Here is a 22,330-nt window from a genome sequence, read left to right as displayed (position 1 = left end):
AAGTAGGCGCATTGCCAGCAGATCGAGGGACGTGACCATTCCCATCTATTCGGCGTTGGTGAGGCCTCATCTGGAGTACTGTGATTAGGGGGCTGGAGCACATGACTTATGAGGAGAGTCTGAGGGAACTGGGATTGTTTAGTCTCCAGAAGAGAAGAGTGAGGGGGGATTTGATAGCTGCTTTCAACTACCTGAAAGAGGGTTCCAAAGAGGATGGAGCTCGGCTGCTCTCAGTGGTACCAGATGACAGAACAAGGAGCAATGGTCTCAAGTTGCAGTGGGGGAGGTTTAGGTTGGATATTAGGAAACACTATTTCACTAGGAGGGTGGTGAAGCACTGGAATGCGTTACCTAGGGAGGTGGTGGAATCTCCATCCTTAGAGGTTTTTAAGGCCCAGCTTGACAAAGCCTTGACTGGGATGATTTAGTTGAGGATTGGTCCTGCTTTGAGCAGGGGGTTGGACTAGATGACCTCCTGAGGTCCCTTCCAACCCTGATATTCTGTGATTCTAGGACAAAGCAGTGTATCTGAAGTAGCACAGCGCTCAGAGAGTTCCTCACTGCAGTGAGCTCAGACTCGCTGCCAGAAGAGAAACAAGCAATGACATGCGGTAAGCCCCGGTTCAGCGAGGTACTTCAGCGTGTACAAACATAGGAACGGTTGTACTGGGTCAGACCAAAAGTTCATCTAGCCCAGTATCCGGCTTCTGAAAGTGGCCAATGCCTGGTGTCCCAGAGGGAATGAACAGAACAGGTAACCATCAAGTGATCCATCCCCTGTCGCCCATTCCCAGCTTCTGGCAAAAGATGCCAGGGACACCACCCCAGCCCATCCTGGCTAATAGCCATTGATGGACCCATCCTCCATGAACTTATCTAGTTATTTTTTGAACCCTAGTATAGTTTTGGCCTTCACAACATCCTCTGGCAAACAGTTCCACAGGTTGACTATGTGTTGTGTGAAGAAATACTTCCTTTGTTTGTTTTAAACCTTCTGCCTGTTAATTTCATTGGGTGACCCCTGGTTCTTGTGTTATGGGAAGGAGTAAATAACACTTCCCGATTTACTTCCTCCACACCAGTCATGATTTTATAGCCTTCTCATATCCGCCCTTAGTCGTCTCTTTTCCAAGCTGAAAAGTCCCAGTCTTATTAATCTCTCCTGATACGGCAGCCGTTCCATACCCCTCATCATTTTTGCTCCTCTTTTCTGAACCCTTTCCAGTTCCAATATATCTTTTTTGAGATGGGACATCCAAATCTGCACACAGTGTTCAAGGTGTGGGTGTACCATGGATTTATATAGAGACAATATGATATTTTCTGTTTTATTCTCTATCCCTTTCTTAATGATGCCCAACATTCTGTTCACTTTTTTGACTGCCGCTGCACATTGAGTGGATGTTTTCAGAAAACTATCCACAATGACTCCAAGATCTTTCTTGAGTGGTAACAGCTAATTTAGACCTCCCTCATTTTATATATATATATAGTTGTGATTATGTTTTCCAATGTGCGTTACTTTGCATTTGTCAACATTGAATTTCATCTGCCATTTTGTTGCCCAGTCATTAGTTTTGTGAGATCTCTTTACAAATCTTCGCAGTCTGCTTGGACTTAACTGTCTTGAGTAATTTTGTATCATCTGCAAATTTTGGCACCTCACTATTTACCCCTTTTTCCAGACCATTTATAAATATGTTGAACAGCACTGGTCACAGAATCATAGAATATCAGGGGTGGAAGGGACCTCAGGAGGTCATCTAGTCCAACCCCCTGCTCAAAGCAGGACCAACCCCAACTAAATCATCCCAGCCAGGGCTTTGTCCTTAAAAGCCTCTAAGTGTAAGCGGGGGAATGGTCCTGCTATTGTGGGGAACTTTCCTGGCTTCTGCACTACCCTGGTGAAGTGGGCTAGCGAAAGGATCTGAGTCCTCGCTCCCACTTCCTTTACCCAGAGACCTCCCTGCCCTTGAGGACTCCCCTTCCACTCTCCTGTCTGGCAGAGTCCTCGTAACCCCGACAAGGCTGCGCCCAGGATTCCTGGGGGGGCTCAACCCCCAACCCTGCTGTGGTCACCCAGGACAGGGGCTAGGGTGTCCCCACTCCGGGGTACTCTCTCTGCACTGGGCACCTCCCTGACCCACTGATCATTTCATACAATTTAAAGCAAATACAAGTTGTTTAATTAACAATTAATTTTAAAAAAGAATAAGGAAAAATGGGAAAGGTTAAAGGAAAACACATCACCCTGCTCTGTGGCAGGGAACATTACAAACAGTGTCTCTGGAACGTCAGGGCAGTTCAGTCTGTTCCTTGTAGGTCCCAGGCTCCTTCTCAGGCCCTGTCTGTGCTGCAGAGACGCTGCGGGTTGGACACTTGCTCTGGTGGTGGCCACACGCTCTCAGGCTCTAGGTGGCAGGACCCTTCTTCCCAGTGTCCCCCCCGCCCGGTCGGGGTTATGATCCCCCTGCAAGTCTGGCCTGCAAGGCCTCTTGGCTGAGGCGTCTCCCTGCGCTGGGCCCACTGCCCAGGGTCCCCCTCACTCTCCCCAGCTGCTCACCACACTCGGACTGCACACGGCTCCGGACTGCCCCAGCTCCAGCCCCAGCTCCACTCGGCCTCAGCACGGCTGCTGCTGCTGCTCTGCCTTCAGCTCCCTGGGCTGCTTCTCTGGCCCCTCTGGCTCTGGTTGCTACAGCTCTGCTCCCAGGACAGCTCTGCTCTCTCTGGGCTGTGCTCTGGCTTTGGGGCTGCAGCTCTGCTCCCAGCAGCTTAGCTCAGGCCCCTGCTCTCTCCTTAGCTCGGCCCCACTCTGTCTGACTCAGGCCATTCCAGTTCACACTGAGGACGGGACCCCCTCTGGCCTCCTGACTCCCTGATTAGCTGCCCGCCCTGTCAATCAGGCTGATCTGGAGCATTGGCCTCTCCCCATTGTTCCTGGGGACTGTCAGTCTCAGGCTCCTGATTTGCCATCGACCCCTCCCCTTTTAGTGCTGGGAGCTAGCAACACCCCCACTGAGTGTTAGTGAGGGGATAACAGTCCCCTTACATAAGGAAGGAGATTCCACCACCTCCCTAGGTAACCCATTCCAGTGCTTCACCACCCTCCTAGTGAAAAAAGTTTTTCCTAATATCCAGCCTAAACCTCCCCCACTGCAACTTGGTCCCAGTACAGACCCCTGGGTGACACCACTATTTACCTCTCTCCAGTCTGAAAAGTGACCATTTATTCTGACTTTGTTTCCTGTCTTTTAAACAGTTACTGATCCATGAGAGGACCTTCTCTCTTATCCCATGACTGCTTACCTTGCTTAAGAGCCTTCGGTGAAGGCCGTGTTAGGATATAGATATTCAGGCCTGTCTGTAAAGGCCTATAAGAATTTAGGTGTATTCTTATCACTTAGCTAGTTATAGAGGTATAAAAGAGAGAATCAAAATCACTGTCTGTCTGCGTAAGGGACTTCTCTTACTGTGACAGTCTGAGGCCTGGTTCTTAGGCTAAGGCCTTTAGCTAAGCAGCAGAGGCCAGCCATAAACTGGGCAGTGTACAGTCACATCCTCACATTCCAAATTAGTCACACTGAAATAAGGTGCTATTGGGCTGTTAGGAATACAATCCTGTCCTGATATTCCTGTCACCTCCAGAGAAAGGGAAGAGCCTAGAAGATGTAAAAGGAAACTTAGTGTGATACATCCTGTCTGGCAAGAACTCACTTATCAATAGCTGGGATGTGAAATCCTCATTTCTGTATTGTTCCATCACTGTAGTCTCCACTTCCTTATTGTTTGTCTGTATAATCTCTCTCTGGTTCTGTGATTGTTTCTGTCTGCTGTATAATTAATTTTGTTGGGTGTAAACCAATTAAGGTGATGGGATATAATTGGTTAAATAACCATCTTACAGTATGTTAGGATTGGTTAGTTAAATTTCAGTAAAATGATTGGTTAAGGTATAGCTAAGCAGAACTCAAGTTTTAGTATATAGTCTGCAGTCAATCAGGAAGTAAGGGGGGGGAATGGGAATAGAGACTGGGGGTGGGGGAATTGGAATCATGTTTTGCTAAGGGGGGAAATGGGAACAGGGATGGCTCTGTGGTGTCAGAGCTGGGAAGGGGGACACTGAGGAAGGAAACTGGAATCATGCTTGCTGGAAGTTCAGCCCAATAAACATCGAATTGTTTGCACATTCGGACTTCAGGTGTTGTTGCTCTCTGTTCATTCGAGAAGGACCAGGGAAGTGAGAGGGTGAAGGAATAAGCCCCCTAACAGGCTTTTTCAAAGGCTTTCTGAAAGTCCAAGTACACTATGTCACCCTTGTCCACATGTTTGTTGATCTCCTCAAAGAATTCTAGTAGATTGGTGAGGCATGTTTTCCCTTTACAAAAGCCGTATTGACTCTTCCCCAACAAATCATGTTCATCTATGTGTCTGATAAGTCTGTTCTTTATTATAGTTTTGTTGGTGTCATTAGGCATAACCCTAGGTAACTCGGGAGGGTGGAAGACCACGAGTGTCGATGAAGCCTTCCCTGCACTAGGCCTAAATGAACCAAAGTTCTTCCATATTTAAACTCTAATTGACCTCAAAAGCCAGATTCAGAAATTGGAATGTGGAACAGCCAGTTATCGGGTGCAAGAGGCTGCATACCAGTGCCAAGCGGTAATAATGAGGCCTGCATGTTTCTGGCTGAAGGGGAGATAATAAATCAAAGGGAAAAAGGACGAGATAACGGTTTAAAGGAGCTACTAAAAGGCTGGACTTATAGCCGCCAACATGACTTAACTGCTTAAATGTAATTGCTTGTTACTTGCTTAAATGTAACTACTGCAGAGGGAGGAAGGGGGGAAGGTAGGGAAGGAAAAAAAAAATAAAAAGGGAAAACTGCTTGTCTCAGTGTGCTTGATCTGCGATGTGCCAGTCTCCTTGCACTGCTTTGAGATCTCAAATAAACTTTGTTTGCTTCTCCACCCTGGTGTGTTCATTGGCGCAAAGCACACCGGGCAACGAACCCCGCTGTTGCTTTCCTCGGGCATTCTGTGCCGGCAACAGTTTCAACCAATTTGCCTGGTACTGAAGTTATGTTTACTGGCCTGTAATTGCCAGGATCACCTCTGGAGCCTTTTTTTTTTTTAAATTGCATCACATTAGCTATCCTGTATCCTCTGGTACAAAAGCGGATTTAAAATGATAGGTTACGTACCACAGTTAGTAGTTCTGCAATTTCATATGAGAGTTCCTTCAGAATGCTTGGGTGAATACCATCTGGTCCTGGTGACTTATTACGTTTAATTTATCAAATTTATTCCAAAACCTCCTCTACCGACACCTCAGTCTGGGACAGTTCCTCAGATTTGTCACCTAAAAAGAATGGCTCAGGTGTAGGAATCTCCCTCACATCCTCTGCAGTGAAGACTTCATTCAAAGAATTAATTTAGTTTCTCCACAATAGTCTTATCATCCTTGAGTGCTCCTTTAGCACATCAGCCATCCAGTGGCCCCACTGATTGTTTAGCAGGTTTCCTGCTTCTGAAGCACTTAAATTTTTGCTGTGGGTTTTTGAGTCTTTGGCTAGTTGCTCTTCAAATTCTTTTTTGCCCTGCCTAATTATACTTCATTTGCCAGATTTTAGGCTCCTTTCTATTTTCCTCAGTAGGATTTAACTTCCAATTTTTAAAGGATGCCTTTTTGCCTCTAATCGCTTCTTTTACTTTGTTGTTTAGCCACAGTGGCACTTTTTTGGTTCTCTTACTATGTTTTTTAATTTGGGGTAAACATTTAATCTGAGCCTCTATTGTGGTGTTTTTTTTTTAAAGTTTCCATGTAACTTGCAGGCATTTCACTTTTGAGACTGTACCTTTTAATTTCTGTTTAACTAGCATCCTAATTTTTGTGGAGTTTCCCATTGTGAAATTAAGTGCTACTGTGGTGGGCTTCTTTGGTGTATCCTCCCCACCCCCACTGCAGGGATGTTAAATTTAATTCTATTCTGATCGCTATTACTGAGCAGTTCAGCTATCTTCATCTCTTGGACCAGACTGTGTGCACCACTTCGGACTAAATCTAGAATTGCCTTTCCCCTTGAGGGTTCCAGGACTAGCTGCTCCAAGAAAGACATTATGTTGTCAAGAAACTTTATCTCTGCATCCCATCCTGAGGTGACACGTACCCAGTCAAAATGGGGATAGCTGAAATCCCCCATTATTACTGAGTTTTCTATCTTTATAGTCTCTCCAATCTCCCAGAGCATCTCACAGTCAAAATCACCATCCTGATCAGGTGGTCGGGAATATATCCCTACTGCTATATTGTTATTATTCAAGCATGGAATTACTATCCATAGAGATTCTATGGAACAGTTTGGTTCATTTAAGATTTTTACTACATTTGACTCTACGCTTTCTTTCACATATAGTGCCACTCCCCCACCAGCAGGACCTTCTGATCTGTCCTTCCTATATATATATATATATATATATATATATATATATATACTGTACTCTGGTATTCCAGTGTCCTAGTGATTATCCTCATTCCACCAAGTTTCTGTGATGCCTATTATATCAATATCCTCATTTAATACCAGGCATTCAAGTTCACCCATCTTAGTATTTAGACTCTAGCATTTGTATATAAGCACTTGTAAAATTTGTCACTTTTTAGCTGCCATTATGTGAGGTAATTGAATGGGAATCTTTTTCATTTGACTGTTTCTCATCAGATCCTACCTGCACTTTATCATCTTCCATCCTCTTCTCCTTACTAGGATATAGAGAATCCCCATTATTAGACCCTCCCTTAAGGGATGTCTCTGTCCAAACCACGTGCTCTTCCATCCTTCCTATATAGGCTCCCCCTTTCCCAAAAGGTTCTCCAGTTCCTAATAAGCCCCTCCTCCCTACCATAGGTGCCAACTTTTCCAGGCACCGGTGGGTGTTTGGCCCCGCCCCTACCCCTGCCCTACCCCCTCCTGCCCCTGCCCCGCCCCAACTCCACCCCCTCCCTGTCCCTATTGGACCCCTTCCCCAAATCCCCAGCCCCGCCTCTTCCCTGAGCGTGCCGTGTTCCCTCTCCTCCCAGGGGAGAAGTGGAGCGTTTAGGGGAGGAGGCGGAGCAGAGGTGAGTTGGGGAGGGGGGGACAGGGAGCTGCCGGTGGGTGCAGAGCACCCACCAATTTTTCCCCATGGGTGCTCCAGCCCCAGAGCACCCACGGAGTTGGCGCCTATGCTCCCTACACCATTGTCTCATCCACGCATCCTGCAGTTCTGCCTGTCTAATTAGCCCTGCGTGTGGAACGGGAAGCATTTCAGAGAATGTTGCCATGAAGGTCCTGGACTGTAATCTATGACATAACAGCCGAAATTTGGCCTCCAGGACCTCTCTCCTACCTTTCCCTGTGTCATTGGTACCCCACCACTGCACATAAGCCTGTCTAGTTGTCTCGACAGATTTGCAACCTTCACACCCAGTAGGCAATTCACCATGTGGTTCTCCCGGTCATCGCAAACCCAGCTATCTATGTTTCTAATGATCAAACCCCCCATTACTATTACCTGTCTTTTCCTAATAACTGGAGTTCCCTCCCGCAGAGGGGTAGCCTAAGTGCGAGAGGATACCACATCATCATCTGGAGGGAGGGTCCCAACTGTGGGTTCATTCCCTCTGCTCCCGTTGGATGTTCTCCTTTCCTGAGACTTTCATCCTCCTCAACAGCACAGAGGCTGTCAGCCTGGGGATTGGCTCACTCCACTGTGTCCCAGAAAGTCTCATCTGTGTACCTCTGTGTCTCCCTTAGCTCCCCCAGTTCAGCCACTCTGGCCTCCAAAGTCCGTACGTGGTCTCTGAGGGCCAGGAGCCCCTTGCACCGAATGCACACGCATGCACCGAATGCACCCACCACAAGGCAGGTAATCCTATATGCTGCATTCAGTGCAATAAAGTGGATAGCCCCCACGTTGCTACTGGACTTCTGCCTGCATTTCTTTTCACTCCTGCAGCTTTTTTTGGGGCAGGGGCGGGGGGTGTTGGGTTTTGGTTTTGTGCCTAGTGTTATGCACAGAGACGAGCCCCAGGGAACTCCATGGGGTCAGTCACGTGCGGACAGGTAGGCGCATGCCTGGATACTTCGCTGACGGGGCTCCAGTGATTTAGGGTTGATCCATTCACGGACTTCACTGAGCTTTGGATCAAGCCCCTGCCCTGATCCTGCAAACTCTTAGCCACACGCTGAACTTTAAACACAAGCAGCTCCGTTGCCTTTGATGGGGCTGGTGGCGGGAGCGAAGCCAAGCGTCAGGGCCGGCTCCAGGCACCAGCCCACCAAGCATGTGCTTGGGGCGGCGCCTGGAGGGGGCAGCGCGGCGGGGCGCTCCGGCCCGAGAGCGGGGCCGCGACTGGGCTCGCCGCCCTCCCCGCGGCGCTCCTGCCGCCGGGGGCTCTCCGCCCTCCCCTTGGCACTCTGGCCGCCAGGGAGAATGGAGAACCGCGGCCGGGCTCTCCACCCTCCTCCCGGCGCTCTGGCCACCAGGGGCTCTCCGCCCTCCTCCCGGCGCTCTGGCCGCCGGGGAGAGCGGAGAGCCCCAGCCAAGCTCTCCGCCCTGCTCCCGGCGCTCTGGCCGATGGGGGATTGCTCGACGACCTCCCCTGCCGCGCTGGCTGGGGTGGGGTGGGCACGGCGGGTGGCATTTTTTGCCTAGGGCGGCAAAAAAGCCAGAGCTGGCCCTGCCAAGCGTGACTGTGCTGAGAATGCCGGGGGGGGGCTGGGAGGAAAAGGTTAATCTGTGGTTCTCCCTGCCTGGGGAACTGCGGAAAAGCAGTTTTACTCTCAGCCAAAGCACAGCAGAGGCTTGGCTGGAGTCGGTGGGGAACTCTTTTACCAACACCTGGGGAAAGTGTTTCTAACGAACCTGAGCGTAGCCCGGCCGGCTGGCCGAGTGGCCTAAGGGGCTGGCCCCACTGGAGGGGATCTGCTCTTGAGCAAACTCCTCTCCAGTTAGCCAGAGGGTGTTAGCCCCGCCGGCATCCGCAGCACTCCAGCTTCGACCCTCCCCCGCCAGGCTGGCTTGCTCAAGTTTAAAGCCCCCCTTACTGGACCAAGAGACATTCGTGTGGGGACGCGAGTCAGGGCAGGAGCTCCACTGAGTTACAGCTTGAGCTGACGCTGCGGCGAAGACATGCTCTTACGTCCTGCCTGCAGGTCATTGTCCCCCTCTGCGGGGCAGGAGCCATCTCCTTGCTCTGTGTAGAGACAGCACCTAGCACCATGGTGCCTGAACCCAGAGCATCGTCACAATCACAGAGGCACTGTCAATAACTCCCTGGCAGTCAAACAACCAGACTGGCCAGCCACAGCTCTGGATTAAGGGTCCCTGCTTGGACACAAATTGTCTTCCCAGGCCAGTCAAGAGAAGCTGCCCCTTGGGGACAATCCCAGGAGGAATCAAATGGTCTGGTAAACTTTAAACACTCTCACGCACTACAGCCAGGCTGGTGCCAGTCACAGCTGTGGCCGCGTTTTACCGCCCGTAACTTTCTTATAATTGCCTTTACGTGTGATTTCCACTAATAAAACTCAAACCCAGCAAGAGCCTCACAGCTACTGCGGGCTGAGCTGTCTGGCTTGGGGAGAGCAGTCTGAATGGTTCGCTCTGGGTAGACCCAGCTACCTGATTTCAAACGGTGCAGATCCAGGTCTTTCTACTGAAATGAATAATAATCCTTAGCTCGTATCTAGTGCATCTCATCTGCAGAGCTCAGGAGCGCTATAGAAAGGAGGTCAGTATCATTATCCCTACTGCACAGGTGGGGAAACTGTGGCACAGGGACAGGACTCACCCAAGGTCACCCAACGGGCCAGTACAGAGGCAGGAATAGAAGGCAGGTCTCCCGAGTCACAGCACAGTCACAAGGCCACACTGCCAGCCTGCGCTGGTCAGGAAGAGACGAAGACAACCTGTCCCATAGCACCTGTGCTAGCTCTGCAACTCAGGCTGTTCCCAGCTGCCCCCACGGTTTCCAGGCACTGCAGATGCTGGAGCTGGCTCCACATCCCTGCGCTGTGGCCATGATCAGGGAGGAATCTGGGGCTCGAGACAGGCAGGGCTTGGCACCCGGGGGCACAGGAGGCTGCGTGAGTTTTTGGCACACGAGGGGCACGTGAGGCTTTTCCACCTGGCGAGAGAGGGGCGCATCTCTGCTCTCCCCTCCTCTCACTGGGCTGGGACAAAGGAAGCTGCATTTTTGGGAGGGGACTTGATTTCACCACTCCCCCCACACCCAGCACCGATCTACCCCAATCCCATCACTGGCTCCAGCAACAAGGGGTAGAGGAGACGGCCTCGCTGGGATGTGGGGGCAGACCGACCCTCCATTCAAGTTCTGACGAGACAGCGCTCTGCGCACGCGCCTTGATTCCACAGTGCAGCGGTTACAGCCACCGCAGCAGGCGCCACCAGGGAAGCAGCTCCAGGCGCTGCTTGTTTCTGTAACTGCGCATCCAAGATCCTCCCCTCGGGCCTTGTCTCCGCACCACCATGGCACCTGCTTGACTCAATCGGCTTCACAGCCAAGGTGCTTATGCTGCGAGGATGCTCTGGCCAGGGTGTGATCTGGGCCTTCGCTCCAGTTAGGGGAAGGGAGCTGCTCCCCGGCATCAGCTGGGTTCAAACATACTCTCCACTAGCTCAGTACAAGCGTGGGGGTAGATCAGGCCTGGGGAGGTGGAGCACAGGGTGGATCCCACAGCACAACCCGCGACCACGGAATCACGAAGCACAAGGGCTCCCTGCTATAAACCCGTCCGCGGTCATCAGCATCATTGATACATTACAGTAGAACCTCAAAGATACCAACATTAGAGTTACGGACTGATTGGTCAACCAGACACCATGTGGAACTGGAAGTAACCAGACAGCAGCAGAGACGGGAAAACAAAACAAAACGACCCCACACAAATCTTGTGCTGCAGGATCTCAATCTTTTTCTTTCTGAGGCCTTCCTCCAATATACTATAAAAACTCCAGGGCCCAGCGGGTGGCCTCAGGGCTGTGGGGCTTCAGCTACGGAGGGGAGGAGTGCTCAGGACCTCAGCCCCATGGGGGCTTGGGGCTTCAGCTATGGGGGGGGGGAGGGGGGGAGAGCACGCTGGTTTCAGTGCCAACATTTCCCCTGTAGCTAAAGTCCTGAGCCCCAGTGCGCTCTCCCCCCCTCCCCAGCTGAAAACCAGGACCAGAGCCATGGAGAGCCCCAAGCCTCCCACCCCGAGGGTCAGAAGCCTTGACCCCCCCCTTGCAGCCCCAAAGCACCCATGGCTGAAGTCCATAGCGTCTTGTTCAGAGTTACAAACAACCTCCATTCCCGAGGTGTCCGGAACTCGGAGGTTCTGCTGAACCTCGAAACCCACGTGGAGGTCACTCCAGGGAGCAGCTCCCCCTGGTGGCGACAGCAACACGTGCAGCCACGAGCCCTCACCAGCACGAGGCCCGCACTCTGCGTCCAGCGTTAGCTCAGAAAGCTGAGCGCCCAGTAAGGCGGCCCTCCCCTCTCCTCTCCACCGGCAGAGCTGCCTGCGCTCCGTTCCCCTGCTCCTCCTCCTCTCTCTCAGGGCACCGGCTGGAGACCCCAACACAGACACAAACTCCAAGCTGCAGGTCTTCTCTTGGGCAAAACGACACTGAACAATCAGCATCAAACTTCAGCCCCAGACTCGGCCCTCTGGGGACCGGCCCTGGCCAGTCACACGGTCAAACGGATTAAAGGTGTTTCCAGCTGCGCGAACCTGGGAGCTTTTGTAGGCAAGTCTGAGCTGAAGGATTCGCTCCAGCCCTGCCCCGGAAGGAGCCAGATGGCTCCGTTGATTTCAGCAGAGCTCAGGTGATGGAGGCCAGCAGAGGCCCTAGGGAGAGGATTCCAGGCTACCTTCTGCCGGTTTCACGCCATGCTCAGCAACTGCCCTCAGGGCGGGCACCCTTTGACCTGGGGGCAGGGGGTTGGCTGGAGCTGGGCTCCAGTTCCCCTTCAGAGCGGGGAGATGAATTCATTCGTATTTATTCTGTGCATGACAGCAGCACTCGGAGCCGCGCCACCTCCTCCAGTCTCTGAAGACAGAAGTGATTTGGCTGCGACATCTGGCAGGAGAGCGCCCGTGTCCCACACTGATTGCCAAGCTGCCGTCGCATAGGGAACCTCGCTCCCAAATGAAACACCTTCCCAGACAGCCCCAAACTGGCGCGCTCCCCCACCCGCTGAGCAAAACCCAGGGAGATCCCCTGGGGCAGACTGAAATAACCATGATGACCCCCAGCTTCCTACCGCTGTGGCATCTAGCAACAACTCAAGGTGTGCATGACAGACAGTGTCCTCCAGCAAACCACGGCCTGGAAAAGCAAAGGGACAGGATCATGGGCTAGGATCAGGGAGCCTATTCCAGGCCTCAGCCTTTAATCTAGCTGCAAAGAGCTGGATTAATGGGTAAGGTGACGGATTTTACCCGTCAGTACCAGGTGCAAGAGCCTCTCAGATGGTGGGACTGACATGCCAGCAGGTAAAGCAACTCCCAGGAGTGTACAAGCAGGGTCAATTCAATGAAGAACCCTTCCCCCACCCCACTGTAATGTCTGCATTCCTCCTCCCTGCTGCGTAACTCCCATCGCTGACATATTGCTCTGCACTGGTATTTCATCAAGGCTGGAGGCAGCTCCTGGCACCCAACGTGTTTGCATCTCTAATGGCTCTCTGCACTGCTAACTCACTGCCCTGTTGAGAGTGCGAAGAGCTCAAAATCGCCAAGGCTAAACAAGGAGCCGTGCTAGTCAAGTCTCTAAGCCCTGGCCCCCTCCTCAAGCTCACATTGTGATCTCCTCTTCGTTAACTAGTCTGCCAAGTTCCACATGGCCCTTTGGCCCTCAAATATTCTAGCAATAATGGTCACTGAATCAGGGAGCTAGATTAGCGTATTGATTGTCTGTACCAGCCCTGGGAAAGTAAAACAACAACCCTAGCCAGGAACAATAGCGTACACCACGCTCCTGCACTCAACGGACAGAGCAAATCTCGGCACAGATAACACGGGGCAAGGAAGGGAAGTAATCTGGGTTAAACATTTACCACCAGGGTATCAGCACGAGGAAATTCCAGCTCCTGCTGCGTGGGCACAGTGTGTGTCGGGGGTGAGAAGGATTGGCACAGCAATGGAGTGGGTTCATAGGGCGCATTAAAAAACAAAAATAAAGCCTGTGATAAAATCCTAACCAAGCTGCAATAAATTTAGCAAACAGCCTTGGCTGCATCTGTACCGGTGAACTGAGGTGCTAAAAGTTTTTTTTCCCTCTTATTTAATTGGCCTCTCAGAGTTGGTAAGACAACTCCCACCTGTTCATGCTCTCTGTATGTGTGTATATATCTCCTCAATATATGTTCCATTCTATATGCATCCGAAGAAGTGGGCTGTAGTCCACGAAAGCTTATTCTCAAATAAATGTGTTAGTCTCTAAGGTGCCACAAGTACTCCTGTTCTTTTTGCGGCTACAGACTAACACGGCTGCTACTCTGAAAGCTGTGCTAAATTATGTCACTAGTAGCACACACGCGCACACGCTCTCTCTCTCTATGCTTTACAAGCCCAATTTCCTGGCTCCTTCAAGGCACCTATTGAAATCAATGGGAGTTAGGCCTCTGAAGACCTTTCAGCACCTCGGCTGCAGCATCGGGCTGAGCCCTCCTGAAAACCTGGCTGCGCCCCTTGAGCAGCCGGCCCGGAGCCATTTGTCCACCCTGCCGCAAGCTGGTCTAAGCTGCCATTGCCCTTACTTGTAATACACAGAGCTGGCGCAGAGGGGAGCCCTGGTACGTTGGCAAGAAGCTCCCCACATCGCCCCTCAGTGCACAGGACCTGGGGGCTTTGGGATGCCCTGGTTCTCTCGCTCTCTACCCTGGGCACAGCAGTTGTGACACGCTCTCCCTCTCTGTGGTGCTCCGCTTGCCCTTGTTCCTGTAGTACCTGAGTGTGACGGGTTAGATCACAGAACTCCCCTTGGGAGCTGCCACCTGATGTGCCAAGACTACCCCTGCCAGCTCGGGACCCCAGCACCCTGTCTTGCTGAGCCAGACACACCTGTCTGCTCCAACACAGACCCAGGGTCTGAATTACTTGCCCCAAAGCTGCAGACTTAACCTGAAAGCAGTTTACAGAAGTGTTCTTGTCTTTAACACTCAGATGCCCAACACCCAATGGGATCTAAACCCAAATAAATCCATTTTGCCCTATAAAGCTTATACAGGATAAACGCATACATTGTTCACCCTCTATAACACTGATAGAGACATATGCACAGCTGTTTGCCCACCCAGGTACTAATAAGTTAATTAATAAGTAAAAAGTGATTCTATTAAGTACAGAAAGTAGGATTTAAGTAGTTCCAAGTAGTGACAGACAGAACAAAGTGACTTACCAAGTAAAATAAAATAAAACATGCAAATCTAGACCTAATACAGTAATACAACTGATTACAGGTAAAATCTCACCCTTAGAGATGTTTCAATAAGTTTCTTTTCTCAGACCGGACACCTTCCTAGTCTGGGCACAATCCTTTCCCCTGGTCCAGCCCTTGTTCCAGCTCAGGTGGTAGCTAGGGGATTTCTCATGATGGCTCTCCCTCTTTGTTCTGTTCCACCCATTTATACATCTTTTGCATAAGGAACCCTTTGTCCCTCGGGGTTTCCACCCCACCCCCCCCCACTGGAAAAGCACCGGGCTAAAGATGGATTCCAGTTCAGATGACATGATCACAAGTCACTGTAGGACCCCAAGCCTTCATTCCTCCCAGCCTGCTGCAAACAGAGCCATCCACAGTCAATTGTCCTGGTTAATGGGAGTCATCAAGATTCCAAACTACCATTAATGGCCCACACTTTGCATAATTACAATAGGCCCTCAGAGTTCTATTTCATATTTCTAGTTTCAGATACAAGAGTGGTACATTTATACAGACAGGATGACGACACTCAGTAGATTATAAGCTTTACAAGAGACCTTTTGCATGAAGCATATTCCAGTTACATTATATTCACTCATTAGCATATTTGTTATAAAATCCTATCGACTGCACAACGTCACACTGAGCACCTCTCCAGCATCAGTGTGTTTACCTTCAGGCACCCCTGGGGGGAGGGCAGTTCTCCCGTAGGTTACAGAAGGGACCTGCAGCAGACAGACAGACAAAGTGGCCGAAGTACCCAGAGCTGTGCAGCACCTTACCATGAGGAAGCCTGTCTGTGCCTGCCACGGCTTGGCTCCCTGGCTCTGCCAACCACGGGCAGCACAAGCCCTCCCCTCTCGGCCCACACTAGCTCCACTGTCCCTCTGGAGGGTAGCGATAAGCAGGCCCAAAGCTCGCCCCCTCTGAGCATCCAGCCCCTGCTCCACTGGACTGTCAGAATTACCTGGTTCCCAAAGAACAGTACCCGCAGCTAACTCCTGAGATCCCAGCTTCGCCAAATACACACCACTTCGATTAGCTAATCGTGAAAACCAGAATGAGTTTACATAACAATTCAAGTACTAGCAAGTAGGTAGAAAGTAGACATAACCAGTTGTTTCTGATAATGCCAAATCATAATACACCTTCTAGCACCTAGACTTAACTGCCAAGACACGTCCTGTCTCATAAAGGTTCTCCCACCCTAAGTCTTTCTCCCAGTGTTAACCAGACCAGCTTCAACCATCTGCTGGAAGCTTTTCTCCTTGGTGAAGGATCCCGGGGTCTTTCTGCATTCTCCTGACACAGACTAATTCTTTGATCTTAGCCTGAACCAGGCCACCTGGCTATGGTGTGCTCCTTCCTGTAGATTTTGTGATCTCGTCGACTTTGCAATAAAGCTGCTGGCTCCGTATGCAACAAGCTTTACATTGTAAGCCACACATCATAATGGTCAGCCAGGGAGATAAGCGTCTCCTGCCCCCTGCCTGAACAGAACCTGCCAATTACCTCCAGGCGACCTGTCTTAACTCACATACCTTAAGAGCATAGTTTTCAGTATAGATACTTAACTCCTTACAGATCATCCAGACATCCCTCTTGCAATGATTAAGACAACAAGTGTGTACCTGGAGGTTGGTAGAGACCTCACATGCCACCCTTCCGCACACTGTTATGTAGACGTCAGACCCAGGGGATCCCTATAAGCCCTATGCACCCCTACGCCCTCTCCTAGTTGTTCCCAAGGGATGTCTGGACCATGGCTGGCTATACAAGAAGTCTGTGACAGAATAGGTTATTGAATCCAAGTCCCCGGCAAGCATCCCAGCCACTGGACCATCCTGAGGCACGTTCCCAGGAGGCAAAGCGCTGCTCCACTCAAGCATGCTGCTGTGGGTGGATGCAGAGACAAACACAAGCAGAAGAGGCTGTTGGTATGGATGAATGGGCCAGGTGTGCAAAGGCCAATACTAATATTGAAATTACACGTGGTTTATACAGCCACAGTTTGTCCAAAACTGATTTTTCAGGCGGTGCTGACAGATGCACGGCTAAAAGACACCGGCACGTTTTTGATGAGAGGTGCTTTGGGGGCATGTGTCATGATAATGACTAATAATTCTTCCGTGCTCATGTCTGCCACCAGCTGGGAGCTCCGACACACCTGCCACCAACCTCACCACAGCCACGCATACTGGGCAGTCAGCGGGGCGGGGGAGGGGGACTTCTCAATCCATTTGCTAATTGAGGATCAGGGTGGGATTCAGACAGTGGGAAGGGGAGGGGAACAGATGCAGATGGAAAAGTTTCGGGGTAAAGGGTTGAAGGCTGGATACAGGACTCAGAGTTAGTCTCCAAATCTGCCAATCTGCTCTATTATGAAAAGTTCCTGGAAAAGGTTCAGTTTTAAATCTCTTTTTCATGCTATTTTTAATCCTTCCCAGCAGAGCCCCTGGCCGCCTCACCCAAATACACCTGGGGGAGGGGGACTTGTTTTTGCAAAGTTCTGCATTTGTCCACAAGAGCCCCAGCCGCATTAGCCACCTGGCCTCGGAGGGGGAACATGACCCTCCGTCTGTCACAGCGAGTGACAGGGTAGACGCCAAGGTGCAGAGCTGCCCAAGTCACAGTGGGATGGCATCTAAGCTTTGCAATGCAGCAGTTCCTCTGGGCACACAGTCCAAGCACTCACTTTAAGGCAGTTGTTTTCAAACTGTGGGTCGCAACCCAGCACTGGGTCGTGGCGGCTCTGCTCAGCATTGCTGACCGGGCCATTAAAAGTCCCGGCGGTGCTGCCCGGCTGAGGCAGGCTAGTCCCTGCCTGTTCTGACTCCACGCTGCGCCCCGGAAACAGCCAGCAGCAGGTCTGATTCTGGGGGGAATGGCTGCGGGCGAGAGCGGCGCAGAGCCACTTGCGTGCCTCCTGCTAGGAGCTGGACCTGCTGCTGGCCACTTCTGGGGCGCAGCACGGTCCGTGGTGCCAGGACAGGCAAGAAGCCTGCCTTAGCACCCCTGCTGCACCACTGACCGGGAGCTGCCCGAGGTAAGCCTGCACCCCAACCCCCTACCCCAGCCCTGAGCTCCTCCAAACCCAGAGCCCCTTCCTGCACCCAAACCCCTCATCCCCAGCCATACCCCAGAGCCTGCACCCCCAGTCCGAAGACCTGACCCCCTCCCACACCCCAACCCCCTGCCCCAGCCCAGAGCCCCCTCCCACATCCTGAACCCCTCATTCCCAGCCCCACCCTGCAACCCCACACCCCAACCCCCTGCCCCAGCCCAGAGCCCCCTCCCACATCCTGAACCCCTCACTCCCAGCCCCACCCTGCAACCCCGCACCGCAACCCCGCACCCCACCCCCTGCCCCAGCCCTGAGCCCCTTCCACACCCCAAACCCCTCAGCCCCAGCTCCCTTGGGTCGTAGGCATTAACAATTTTCTTCAACTGGGCCGCCAGAAGCAAAGTTTGAACCCCACTGCTCTAAGGCACTGTCTAAAGACTTCAAGCCAAGGGGTTTTCCAGTGCGTGTCAATACAGCCCCATTCCCTGGGCTTCTGGCTGCGTGTGCACCAGCCCGGGCTCCTCCGCCATCCTACCTTCCTGGCGCCCCCCCAACGGAGCAGACCCTGCTCTGGGGGCCACACTGGCTCGCCCGGGGCGGGGGGCGCAGCATTCAGCCCGGCCGCTCCGGGGGCGCAGGATCGGGACCCTCAAGTGGCCGGACAAGGCGAAGGTGCAGGCGGGGAGCCGCCTGGGAGCAGCGGTCACAGAGCTGGAGCATGCACGGGAGTGTCGCACTTCAGCGGAGCGCACCCCCCCCCACCCCGCCCCCCGGCTGGCAGCGCCCCATGCACAGCCCTTCCCTGCCCCCCTCCGGGGTACCCTGAGCCCCCTTCCCAACTTGTTCACGCTGCTAAACCCGCCAGGTGCAACTGCCCCCCCAGCGAGCCGCTCCTGCAGCCCCCGGTTACCTGCGCGGCCGCCTCGGGCTCGGGCCGGGGGGTCTCGCGGCGGCCGCCTCGCGCAGGAAGGGACCTCGGGACGGTCTGCGGCGGCCAGTCCCGCTCCCACCGCCGGGGGCTGGGCTCGCGCACCGGGGGGTGGGGGGGGGAGCACGCGCCTGCAGCTGGCTGGCAGGAGCACGTGGATTCCGGGAAATCAGGGACTTTCTCCTCGCTCGCTCCACGCGCCCCCCGGCACTGGCTGCACGCGGCTTGGGCGACGCGCACTCGCTGGGAGCGGCCGCGGGGCATTGAAACCTCACGCGCGGAGCCGTTCGCCCAGCGCCCTGAATCCCCCGCACCGCGGGTCGTGCAAAGGCGAAGGGCCTCCCGCGCTGCGCCTTGCGGCCGGTCGGACCAGGGGCTGGACGCGCGCATGAGTCTCCCCTGTATTAACCCCGAGCGACTGAAAATGCACCTGCCCCCGGGCCTCCCTGTCCAGCCTGGAAACGGGCCCTTCGCCCGGGGGCAGAGTCCTGCAGCCCCGCACTCGTGCAAAGATTCAATCCTCCGTCCTGCATCCAGTTAACCCCAGGGGGAAACTCCGCTGGACTTGAGCAGGAACAAGGTCACGGCCGGAATTTCTGTCTGTTGAAAGTTTCTTGCTACCGGGAACAGCTGGGCCCCAAGCCCGCCTCGCAGATCCGTGGGCGAGAGCGGCCGGGCCGGCCGTGCGGATCCCATAAGGGAGCTGGGGCCTCGCTCGCTGTGCCCCGCAATAGCCACGTGTAAAGCGCCGCACCGCACCGCACGCCGGCAATGCTGAGCTGAGCTCACCGCTGGCACTTGGGGGGCTGGGGTGGTGGACGCTGAATCACAGAGCACATCCTAGGGCCAGGGACTGGAATCCACTCCCCGCGCTGGGGCCCTGGGATCCCAGAGATTGGGCACAGATTCCTGGCCAAGCCCAGGTTTTTTCCATTTCTCTCCCTCTCATCCTTTGCCCTATAGGATCCAGCAACCCTGACTCCACTCAGGCTGGCCAGCAAAGATGACCTGACTCGTTCTTGGGGGGAGGAGGGGAAGAGGAGCAGAGGTGGCTGCTCCGGCCCCAGTGATTAAGGGCTCTTTCACGGCAGCCCTGCCTGGAGCCTCCTCCTGCAGCAGGCCACGTCAGGAGAGTCATGCCTGCCTCAGTTTCCCTCCTACAGTGTCCCCAGCAATAGTTCAACCAGTCTTCCCTGGTATAGATATAGCCCTGGTGGGGTTCATTTGTTATAAAAGACCCATGTACATAAACCATAACAAAAGGGACAAGTCCCCATGGTCCATCAACAAATCAGCCCCACTGTCTCTCATCGTCTTGTTTCTTCTCAAGCCTTCAGCCCTCTCTGGCACTGAGCGCCAGCTGCATTCTCCCTCTGCTGCTCCCTGCCTTCAGCCCTCTCGGCCCTGGCTCTGGGAGCTGGCCAGCCGCTCCCCTCAGCCCTTTTCAGCCTTCCACCCCACCACTGGCTCTTGAAAGTGAGCAGGCTAGTCCGACCACTGGCTTCCAGCTAATTCCTCTCTCTTTCCAGGGGGGGCCTGCACAGGGCTCTGCAGCTGCCACAGGGACCCTCTCCAGGCTCCCCGGCAGCTGGCACCGGCACCTGCCCCTTTTCCTGGCTGACTCTCCCAGGCTGCTCTGACACATCCAGTCTCTCCCTCACCAGTCCCTGATCCCTTATAACTCCGAGCACCTGTTCTGGCACAGGGGCCCCGGCCTTGCTTCATTTACTAGGGCCGGCCAGCCTGGGACAGGCTCCATGGACGATCACCAGCAGGAACCCACACTGACCCTGCCATTTTACAAGCTCACCACCATGGACTGTTACTGATTCCCTCGCCTCTGGGCCCTAATGGAGAGCAGACGGGCAGCTGTGCTCTGCACCCACTGCAGCCTCCATAGCGAGTCCATGGAGAGCTCACAGAGCAGAGGTAGCCACAGGAAGGAGAGACCAATCCACCCGCCCCCACCCCAACTTCATTGCAGCCCATGCCCTGGCCTTGTCAAACTGCCTGCAGTAACTCAAGAGCACATGAGTACCCACCACAGGGCAGGCTGGTAAGAACCGGCACAAACCCTCCATTGGTTGTGAGTTCGAAACGCCTCAGGCACTGTCAGCCATACCACCGAGTCAGCCAGTCGGTCCCCTGGCGTACTCCGATCTGTCTTGCCACCCAGGTGAGTGTATCTCTGTGATGGATGGGCTCTTATGCCAAGAATCACAGCAATATTCAGGCTTCTCCCAGTCCCAAAGGACCGGTCAGTGGCACCTTTGATCTCACACCAAAGATAAGGCTTTTGGCCAATCCTATAAGAAGTTATATAAAGGTTTATTGAACAGGACAAGGAACTAAGAGTTATTTCCAAGGTTAAAGCTGGTAACCTCGAGACACACAAATGAGTTCCAATCCTACGTTTCAAAAAGTAATAGAAGCTTCTATCATAAGGTCTATATGGGCTTTAGGGCTAACCCAGGCTAAGCACCGAGGACCTCTTGCTTATGTCCAAGGCTCTTCGTTTTCAGTTTTTATTTGATTTCATTTTCCCCAGGAATTTATCCGTGTTTCTTACCCCACAACAAAAACAGGTGAAAATCAGTGAAAAAAAACTATTAATATTTGTAGTGGGTAAATATTGGGGTTTATTTTGGTGGACGGAAAGACAGGAAGAAAAAGTATTCGGTAGATTTAATGCTTTGAATTCTGTTCATCAATGTGGGTTGCTGCAGAACTAAAACAGAACTCAAAACACATGCCGCCACATCTGAGTTTAAGAAAACAATCTCTCTAATCCCCAACAGAAACTTTTCCTCTGAATAAACAGTTTACTGGTGTAGAGTTAGAACTATTAGCCTATAAATATTTACATTTAATAATTGGGCCACACCAGTTGCAGCACATACACTCTTCATCCTTTTCTCCTGTTTTCCCGCCAACTTTCGAATGCTTCCTTGTGTTCTGAAATGGATTCTGATACAGATTTTGTTTCCTTCCCATTTTAGTGGGTCAAATCTTTAAACCATTATCTGCTAACCGCTTGAAATGTGTACGTGGTGGGCCTGAGATTCATCAGTACGTTCAGATGCGCACGCACTTCAGAGCTTGCCTGTTTGTTTATTGTGTGTCTCTTCTAGACTAATACAGAGCCTTACTTCACCAGGCAACTTTGCATAGACCCACAGACTCATGTATTATCATAATACACATATCTCATGCCATGTATTGTATTTTCCTAATAAAACAAGTTATTTTTGGTATATGTGAATGATACAAAAGTAGGGTGAAAATCAGAAAAAAATGAATAATACTTGTTGTAAAACCCAGGAATTTTTTTGTAAAAATTGGTTTAAACTGAAAACAAACTTATGCCTAGTAAACCTTGCCTCTCAGAGTCCAAGCAGCATAGAAATCCAGTTCCTTTCGGTGAGGCATTTTTATCCCCTTTCTCCCCCAGGAGGAATCCACTTACATGACTCATCTTTACCAGAGTGGGGGGGGGACAGGGCATAGCAATCAACAACTTTTGTCCTCTTTATCGTCCCACTATAGTAGGGTTACCATATTTCAGCAAGCAAAAAAGAGGATGGGAGGAGCCCCACCATAGCCCCGCCCCATCCTGCCCTAGCCCCGCCCCTGTCCCTCCCACTCCCCCCCCCCAGAACTCCCAACCCTCCCCCCGCTCCTTGTCCCCTGACTGCCCCCTCCTGGGACCCCTGTCCCTAACTGCCCCCCAGGACTCCACCCCCTACCTAAGCCTCCCTGCCTCTTGTCCCCTGACTGCCCCCCTCCCCCCATCCTAACTGGCCCCCTAGGACCCTACCCCCTACCTGTACCCTGACTGCCCCAACCCTTATCCACACCCCCATCCCC

At 52.5% G+C, this 22,330-nt stretch overlaps 1 protein-coding gene across 7 annotated transcripts in view; it reads right to left on the bottom strand.

Moving 5' to 3' along the window:
- Positions 1–19,201, bottom strand: part of IL34 (interleukin 34) — a 38,434-nt gene extending 19,233 nt beyond the window's left edge. Inside the window, exon 1 of one of the 7 annotated variants that reach the window (XM_065567505.1) lies at positions 18,894–19,201. Coding sequence is in view for 1 of the 7 variants with exons in the window: in XM_065567501.1 (XP_065423573.1) it covers positions 18,446–18,853 (408 nt within the window). In the remaining 6 variants the exon portion in view is untranslated. Of the gene's footprint in view, positions 1–2,563; positions 3,019–5,203; positions 6,385–14,520; positions 14,658–18,070; positions 18,303–18,445; positions 18,858–18,893 lie in introns of those variants that run through there. The other 6 variants (XM_065567501.1, XM_042860250.2, XM_065567502.1 and 3 more) reach the window with 6 other exon arrangements.
- Positions 19,202–22,330: the final 3,129 nt, after the last annotated feature.

Source organism: Chrysemys picta, chromosome 14 (genome assembly GCF_011386835.1).
Source record: "Chrysemys picta bellii isolate R12L10 chromosome 14, ASM1138683v2, whole genome shotgun sequence".
In the NCBI taxonomy this organism is placed as follows: Eukaryota; Metazoa; Chordata; order Testudines; family Emydidae; genus Chrysemys; species Chrysemys picta.
The sequence above is the reverse complement of the archived record's forward strand: the minus strand, read 5'-3'. Positions and strand labels throughout refer to the sequence as shown.